This window comes from Montipora capricornis, chromosome 5, assembly GCF_036669925.1.
Source record: "Montipora capricornis isolate CH-2021 chromosome 5, ASM3666992v2, whole genome shotgun sequence".
NCBI lineage: Eukaryota > Metazoa > Cnidaria > Anthozoa > Scleractinia > Acroporidae > Montipora > Montipora capricornis.
Window position 1 is genome coordinate 1,307,394 of NC_090887.1, and position 9,381 is coordinate 1,316,774.

At 38.2% G+C, this 9,381-nt stretch overlaps 2 protein-coding genes across 2 annotated transcripts in view; one reads left to right on the top strand and one right to left on the bottom strand.

Annotated features, from left to right (window-relative positions):
- LOC138049027 (nucleolar protein 58-like) overlaps positions 1-5,218 on the bottom strand; it is a 15,767-nt gene extending 10,549 nt beyond the window's left edge. The window contains exons 1-6 of the mRNA XM_068895137.1: positions 5,072-5,218; positions 4,864-4,940; positions 4,705-4,757; positions 2,987-3,111; positions 1,492-1,579; positions 261-309 (exon numbers count right to left, since the gene is read on the bottom strand). Coding sequence (XP_068751238.1) covers positions 261-309; positions 1,492-1,579; positions 2,987-3,111; positions 4,705-4,757; positions 4,864-4,940; positions 5,072-5,116 — 437 coding nt within the window. The 5' untranslated portion in view covers positions 5,117-5,218. The remainder of the gene's footprint in view (positions 1-260; positions 310-1,491; positions 1,580-2,986; positions 3,112-4,704; positions 4,758-4,863; positions 4,941-5,071) is intronic.
- A 41-nt stretch (positions 5,219-5,259) lies between these two features.
- On the top strand, positions 5,260-8,843 carry LOC138049028 (bis(5'-adenosyl)-triphosphatase enpp4-like). The gene has a single exon (XM_068895138.1). The coding sequence runs from the start codon at positions 5,319-5,321 to the stop codon at positions 6,771-6,773; it is 1,455 nt and encodes a 484-aa protein (XP_068751239.1). The 5' UTR covers positions 5,260-5,318; the 3' UTR covers positions 6,774-8,843.
- Positions 8,844-9,381: the final 538 nt, after the last annotated feature.

Genomic DNA, 9,381 nt, shown 5'->3' on the forward strand with positions numbered 1-9,381 from the left:
CTGAGTTTAAAAATTTCCCTATTTGGATGCAGTGTAGCTTGTGCATTTTCCCTCATGTGCTTCTGGTTAAGGTTGATGTTATCAAGCCCACAGTGCATAACAAGGTTTTTGTCATAGGGAGGGTAGGGGTCCTGTTTTTGCAATGTTTTCAGGACTAAAACACTTTGCAATTTCAAGAAAAAAAGTTTTCTTTCATATCACATTTGTGAATCACTTTAACAAACTACAGATATTAACATAATGCATAGAAAACCATGTACCTGTGAGCCAATCCTAAAGCCATGGCACTCATCTCCTTTCCAGGAAGACCTAGACGGAAAACAAACATGCCAAATGAAAGTAAAGTTGACAACAGATAACTCTTGTCCAGGTCAGTGAATATATCATTAATTATGTATCTTTAGGACATTACTTTCCTCTTTCAGCTTTCACTAATGCATAAGCCGCATTCTTAACATTGTCAATGAACTGGGAGCAAAAGGCAACAGAACATTCATTGTTCAAGAAAGAAAGAAAATTTTCGACCTTGACTTTTTCTCACACTGCTTTCATTCTCTGGTATTAAACTTACACAAGTTTATACATGTATTACACAAGATACAGCTGTACACTTTGACAAATAGTTGAAACATAGAAAAAAGTCATCACTGTGCCTTTCAATACATGTAGCATGCGTACTCTGTAGTTCAAAGAAGAGGAGTTTGATGTTCACTATCGTCTCACTGTAGCAGAACCAATTTAATGAATTCCATTCATTCATTGTGATGGGCCAATTTTAATCCATTTTCTGCCAGTTTCTGACTTTAAAGGCCAGCTACTGTTGCCGCAAATGTGAATGACAGCAATACCAAGCAAAATTGTTAATTGAAACTGGAAGTTTCAAGTCGGCAGTTTTACAAGTACATGTATGAAAGGCACAATAAAGAAAGAGGGAAGGTAAAGAACTTTTAAGTGTCTGGTCTCCTAGCACTGGAGCATCAATTGAGGACACTGTAAACTGAAATGAGCAAATTAATGCAAATCAAATCAAAGAACGTTTTTTGGAGGAGAGTGAAAAACAAGAGTACCAGAAGAAAAACATCTTGGAGCAGAGTAAAGAGCCAACAAACTCAACCCACGTATGACGCTGGGTTTGGGAATCGAACTCAGGTAACATTGGTGGGAGGTGAGTGCTCTCACCGCTACCCAATCCCTACATCAAATGCAAATTGCCTAAAGAATACATACAATACATTATTTGCTGCATGACAAATAAAACCTTAAGACTACTAAAAAGCAGGCCTCGAATGTTCAAAGGTGGATAAAGCTATCCAGTGGATAAACACTAGCAAAACCAATTGAGTAATTCAGTGGATAGTGATTTATCCAAAGAATAGCTCTATCCACCCTTCAACCAACTGAGGCCAGATCAATGAACAATTATTTAAGTATCAAACTATCAAAACAGGTATTAGAAACAATATAATATTTCAAATAAAGCTCCTTAATTACCTGAAATCAAACTATCGAGCTGTAGTCTGATGCCTCGCATGAGTTCCTGTACAGCAGAACTTGACACACAGTTTAAACTAAGTTTTTCCTGTTAAGTACAACAAATTAAGGAAATAAAACTCACGGTGCTAGTGGTTAGACAACTATGAGGTCTGAGGTAAAAAACACAAAGAAAAAGGCGGAATTGCTCAGGGAACTGGGGCAAGTTTCAAATTTGAACCAATCGATCAATTGACACCATCACATGAAAGATAACGTTGAGAGATTGGCCACCTGTGCAAAGCATCAAACTTGCATCAAACTTGCGCAATTCCAGAAAGGCCTACATGTATAATATCAATGAAATTTTCATCCCAATCTTTTTTCTTTTTTTTTTTTTTTTTTTTTTAAATAATGGTGTCTATCTATCTATCTTGTTTTCTGCATATAACAAAAATTTAGAGCTGCAGTTGTACTGACTTTTCAATTGTTTGTTTTCTAGATTTGTTACTGTGATTTTCATAATTCTGTGGAATCTTACCCTCAGGTGCTAAGCGTCAAACTGCATTTTGCCTTCTATCAATCAAATTTCATAACATAGTCGAGCAGATCCGGAAAGTCAATTGGAGTTTTTGTTAGTTCACACTTCGAACACCATCATGATATGTTTTTAGAGATTCTTCAGTAAAAAGATTCATGTAATTGTACGAATGTACCCTGGGAGCCAGAGATGCTGATTGGTGGGTTAGTCATGCATCTATATCACTGCTTTCGTCATGATCTGTGGTTGGCGTCCGAAGTTTGATTAATGGACGCCAAATCGCAGTTTGGCCGTTGGCGCTTGAGGATGAATTCCACAGAACTATGAAAAACACAGTAACGGAGTCCATTACAAAAGATTTCTTTGTAACTTTCACTGTATTTTTTAACAAACATAATGGTCACTGCTTTTGCAACATGCAACTCTTTTTTTGTGCCAGTCACACCTTCAATGACCTTTATATACCCTTTGACACCCAAACCGGCCTAAGCCGGCCAGACTTAGTATTTTACTCTTCTCTAATGCCAGACGATTTTACTTGTCAATGGGGAACCCCTGGGAGTCAATGGATTATTGTATAAGCAGAACTGATACATGACTGTATTAAACTACCCATTCCTGGGGGTGAGACTTCGGTTTAATAGGTTTTACACATGTACTGTGTCTAATGCAGGCTGATTTTACTTGTCAATGGGATGGGGGGGAGGGGGTGATTTTACTTGTCAATGGGATGGGGGGGAGGGGGTGATTTTACTTGTCAATGGGATGGGGGGGGGGAGGGGCAGTTTAGGAATCAATGGGTTAATTGTTCTCATGTTTACTTGACATTTTTCCTTGGATCATGGTGAAAGATCTGAGGCCTTATGACATGGCTTGTTGGCTTAACTCCCTAGAGGGTCTCTGTAATTCACTACCTGTATTGCAAAAGAAAAAGGCTTTTAACAAGTAGCAAAAGTGTTATGTACTTTTTTTTACCTTAATGACTCCACCCAGCTTAGCATCAGCAACAGCTAACTCTTGATGGATGTCTTTGGCAACGATTTTCTTCAAAACCTTTTTAAGGCTCTTGCTCATTTTCCCTTCCACTGTAGCTGTAGCAGCTGAGGGTTGAGTAAACACCAAATAAACACATTTGAAATTAATTAAATAAGAAAGCAACTACCATACATGTACCTCTTCTACCCAGACATTCAATACCTCGTAGTGTTCCAGGATTGTCATCTTTCTACGATTCATTTCAGTACTACAGTGTACTCTTTCGTAACTCATGCAAATAAAGAAAATACCTTCAATGCCTTAATGTACATGTAGTAAATACATCTTATTCGATAGTTTAACATATAATACGCGCTGATATTTTGTGAGTTGCGTAGTATTTTTCCGAGCCCCGCAGTATATGTTAAACCATTGAATAAGAGATTTGTTATTCCACTACAAAAAAGGTGTTATTTTGATTCAATTTTATCTGGTAAGAGCGTTTCTAAAAAATTCATCGTCTGTCCTTAAGGGCGCTAGTGAACGATGTAAGCAGCACAGAAAGCCAGCTTAATGTCCTTTATTTGATTGTATAAACGAAATGAAGAGAGAAAAAAGATGACAAGCTAAATTCTCAGGCTTTGTATCGTGTTGAAAACAATTTCTTTCATTGAAAAACTGCCGTTCCATCTGTTTTGGCTCTGTTCTAAACCGGCCAAACCGGGACACTACAGTGTATTACCATTGCAAATTAATTTTGCGCATTCTCTTGACCAAATATGGTAAAATGCTAAAAAAATAAATGGGGGTTAGGGTTAGGGTTAGGGTTAGGGGGGGGGGGGGGGGAAAGGGGGTGGTAGTCAAAGAAGAATTTGCAGCACACCAGCATATGTATGTCATGAGATACATATGAGTGCCGGTGAAGTCCAGGGCTACTTTTATGGGGATCTGGCCCGAGTTGTTCACATGATGGATAGCACTATCTGCCGGATAAATCACTATCCAATGGATAAGTCACAGTGAAACCAATTGCGCTATCCAACGGATAGTGATTTACCTGGTGGATAGCGTTATCCATCTTTTCAACAACTGGAGCCTGGTGGTCTAAAAATTCTGCAACCAAATTTTTGTATTTTTATTTCCCAGATATACAGTTCTCTCTTTTTCCCTGACATGATAATTCTTGCAAGAAATGTCCCACAAACAGGTTTTTTTCCCCAACAGCTAAATTAATGTTTTGATCTCCTCTTTGGATCACCTTCTTGCTTTACCCAGTCTTCCTCATTTACTGGTTCCTTTGCCCATTCTCTCTCTGGGTGAAGAGAGATTGCTCCAAGCTTTCATCGCTCAGACATTCAAAACTTTGCTTGTTTGCCATTCCGTAGCTTAACCCTAACTGACATGGCAATGTGCAAAGCAGATCCAAAGAATAAATTGTCACCATGGATACCGACAGCTGCAGCATCACCACCAATACCATGGCCAAACAAATGCAACATTGTTGTACATGTAAAGAACAAAAGAAATGTTGGATGATGTTGGAGGCGATGTTTGACGGACAACATCCAATATCATGCAACATGGTGGCCAAACGAGTGCAACATGTTGGATTCAACAATGTTGGATGATGTTGCAGCAACATGTTGGATCGCGATGAGGCAACCAAGTAAAAACACAAAAATGTTTGATGAAAACAATTCCACTAAAATTAAACCTACCAGCCAGAGCTTCAGTTGTGTCATTAAATTTTTCAAAGTGCTTGAGTTTGACACTGCAAAGTATAAATCAAGTTTATTCACAACTTAATAAAGGACATCAAGTTGACGTTCAATTAATGCCAAAACATATTTGAGACAATTTGCCAAAAAAAAACTTACATTTTGCTTGCAGCATCTGGTGTCTCAAAATCCTTGTAAAGGTTATCTATTTTCTGCAATTTCTTCTCATCTAAAAGCTAACCATAAAACCAAATAAGCTGACGATTTGCGCAAAAAAAGAGGAATGAGGAAAAACGCAAGCAAAAAAACCACGATTTTTGGATAGAGAAAGAAGTATTTCCTTAACACCAAAAATCGAAATACGTACCTTGAATATTGCATAGCCTGCAGGCGTTTCGAATAGCACCAACATGATAAAAAACGTCAAAAAAATTCGTTAAAACAAAGCAAGTTATTAAATACAAATTCTTACACAATCTGCACGTGGAAGAACATCAGGTTACCTCGTTTCAATGCTGACCTCGTTGCGGTGACCTTTATCATGTGATCATGCCGAATAACAATATTTACAAAGCTACAATTGCTAGGATAAGGTTTTCTATTCTCTGTTGAAAATGCTACTTTTGAAGCTTTTATTTGGCACTTTATTCACGTATTCGATAGTGGGAGGTTATACAGTTGGAAAAGAAACTGTGATTTTGGTTTCTTTCGACGCTTTTCGATGGGACTACCTCGACATGAATCGAACCAACACAGAGAACTTCGAAGTCGTCGTTAGCAACGGTGTACAAGCAGAGTACGTCCAAAACGTGTTTCCGACGGTTACGTTTCCAAATCACTACACTCTTGTTACCGGACAGTACCCTGAGAGCCATGGTATAATATCTAACAAAATGTACGATCCAATATTAAACGACTCCTTCTCTATGAGCACAAACGATTCACGATGGTGGAATACATTCAGTGAACCACTCTGGATCACGAATCAAATTCAGGGAAGCAGCAGCGGATTATGTTATTGGCCAGGCTATGACGTCGAATATCGCGGTATGTACCCTTCGCATACGACGAGTGGGTATCATTACGATAAACCATTTGTTAATCAAAACAACATTATGCCTTGGAAAGAACGAGTAGATTTGGTCATGAAATGGTTAAGCGGAACTGATCCTCCAACATTTATTGCCATGTACTTCGATTCCCCAGATGAAGCCGGTCATTGTTGCGGTCCATATTCCATAAACGTGACCGAAGAGATCAGAAAAGATAATGACATTATCGGCTACTTATTAGAACAATTAGAAAAAGAAGGATTATTGAACAACATTAATCTTATTGTCACTGCTGATCATGGTACTGCAGCTTTTAATACCAGCACAGTGGTCAACTTTGAAGGCTACTTAAGTCCTGATGATGAAATATGGACTGATGGTTATGCATACTTTCTTCTTCATCCTTCAAATGTAACCCAAGCTTATGTCAAGCTCAAGGAATTCGAAAAGAGAAACTCCCATTTTACTGTCTATCATAAGGAAAACGTTCCTGAAAATCTTCATTTTAAACACAGCAGACGCGTACCTGAAATTGTCGTAATTATGGAAGAGCACTGGATAGCAGTTACTGATAAATTGGATCGTTCTCTTCCTGAGAATGTTGTGACAAGAGGAGCTCGTGGCTGGCTTCCTTCGTTGCCTTCAATGCACCCATTTTTCATTGCTCAGGGCCCAGCATTTAAAAAAGGCTACAAGTCTAGTCCAATTCAAATGGTTGATATATATCCCCTTATCTGTCATCTTCTTGGCATACAACCTGGACCCAATAATGGCTCCCTGGATCGTATTTCCCACTTACTTGTATCACCCCCATCACTGAATGGATATAAATTAAACACTGGTGAGATCATTGCTTTGGTTATGGGTTCAACAATTGGCATTACAATTTTCATGTATGCTGTTCTTATGACATTCAGAAACCGACATATGTTGAGGCAAGATCGACCAGGGGAAGTCGATGTGCCCTTGATACATGGAGAACTTTATGGGGACCGAGAAGACGAAAATGTGATTTAATAAATTGTCTTACTCCCTGCCTAACCATGTGGGAAATAGTATTACGGCGACAGGTCTTACTGAATCAGAGTCATCAACAAATGAACAGGCGAAATGGCACCTTCTTCATTGATGTCCAACAGGGAAAAACTAAAAAAGGGGGTCGCAATAGATAACTCATTCTCAGTAGCAAAACTGGATCACTCCAAACATTGAAAGATCAATAAATGAAAAAAAGAGTCTGATCCATACGATAGAGAAGCCTTAACGCAAGTAATTTAACTATCTCAATGCACACGAGGTTTGATTATTATAATTTAAAGGCCCATTTCCACGGACAATGCATTGCACACTACGCATGAATTTCGTGTATCACAAAATTACAGAAATTGACACAACAAAAGTAAATATAGTTACCTAATCAGAATACACTCTTCAACAATAATGCCATTTTTAAAACAATATCAAACAATTTCATTCATTTGCACCAAGGATGGAATTGGACCTATTCCCATTCCCAGACCCCATCATTTCTCGTGGCTGGAGGGTCCTTCACTCAAGAAAATGAAGGGCACAGGATTTGCCGTCGCAAATTCTAGGACTTTGGGAGTTCACATATGAGTCGTCAATAGTACCAAACATGGCGGCGCTCAGAAGCATTACATTTGAAGAGTCTCTATGTGAAGCTCTTAGTGGCTTCAACTTAGAGAGTGTGTCCCTTTGTGTCAAACAGAAAGAAGCAATAAGTAATATTGTAGTTTTAAACAAAGATACTCCGATTATTTTACCGATCGGCTTCACGTCAGCTGGCCATATCGGCCATTTTTACTCCCGGTTCAAGATTTTGTTTGTAAGCTAGCTAATGAATAAAATTTGAATGTCCTTTGTCTCCAGAGCCCTTCGTTTTCTCGTGCAAAGGCCCTGCCGGCTAAGAGAAACAATGAGATCTGGGAACAAGAATGGTGTTAGCAATAACTGAAACAATGTTGGCAAAGCTAAAGCAATGGGGGAGACAAAATTTAATGATCACACAATCTGATAATGCTAACAAGATAGTTCTTAGTAGCTGATTTAAGATCAAGTGGATATCCTGATAGTCTTCTAAAGATGTGCCTGAACAACAAGACCAAACCCAGGCAGTCACAGGAGAGGCCACTCCCACCTTTGTAAAGGGTACATCTGATCATGTGGGCCGCATCCTCCAAAATATTAAATTTTTTTTTCGGCCAGCTTTTAGACCTATAAGAACATTAGGCCACGTTTCTCCTAGTCGCGCCAGACATGCATCAATTCTATCCAAGTGGGTAATGACATTATCTTACCATCTCAGTCAGTTAAGAACATTGGTGTATTGTTTGATAGAACATTATCCATGCAGGATCAAGTGAGTGATGTGTGCAAATCATGCTTTTATCATTTAAGAAATATTAGTAAGATTAGGAGGCTTTTGACTTTTGAAACTGCGGAAAGATTAATTCATTCTTTTATTGCTGTTAAACTAGATTACTGGAACTCGCTTTTTTATGGTTTACCTGAATATCATATTCATAGACTTCAATTAAGTATTCAGAATGCCGCTGCTCATTTAAATACATTTACCTAGAAGCTTGACCAGTGCACATTACACCTATTTTAAAAAGCAATTACATTTGTTACCTGTGAATCAGAGTATAAATTTTAAAATCTTAGTATTTGCTTTTAAATGTTTTAATGGCTTTACGCCTTTATACCTTTCTGATCTTATTAGTCACTATGTGCCTACTCGTGAACTTCGTTCGTCTAGCACCAATAGTTATGGCCGTAGGGCCATTTCAGTTGCGGCTCCCCTTCTCTGGAATACACTTCCTATTCATTTGAAATCTGAACTGAGTTTAGATGTTTTCAAGTCTAAGTTGAAAACCTTTCTTTTTAATGATGTACATAAGGGAGTAAATAATTATATTTCAGATTTCTTAAGTTTGTTGGTATAATTAAGTTATATTATTCATTCAGGTAAATATATGTTTCTTTTCAGTTGTAAAGCACTTAAAGCTTTTTTTTTACTGTATAGGCGCTATATAAATTAAATTAATTAAACATTATTATTATTATAAAGTCCGACCAACGATCGAAGTCCAAAGGCTAGTGTACAAAGTGACTTGCCGTGACTGTTCATCATATATGTCGGGGAGAATATAAGCGCTTGTGGAACTTGCGCAGAGCCAAACATGATCCAAGCCGCACGAGCAACAGCGAATCAGCTCTCAATCAGCATGCTGACCCACAACATTCATCCGAGAGATGCCCACATCCTCGAACGTGGTATGATGAACAATCACATGAGACTTTTGTTGGAGTCGTGGCATTCCACTTTAAACAGTGACAATGTAAATGAGAAGAAAAATTAATGCTTCCTTGTGCTTAGATACCATTAATTTAGAGTTAAATAACGACAGCTTCTAGCGTGAGCAATAACAATGGTTGTAGCTCTGATGAAAGTGGACAGAAGCCACTGAAAATATAGCTATCAAAAAACAGATCAGATAGAGTACTTTTGAAAAATGACTACTACCGATTTCAATACTGGAAGCAGTATTTTCACTTGCGTCAATACTAAAAAACACCCAAGGTACTTCTACTTGGCAATTAA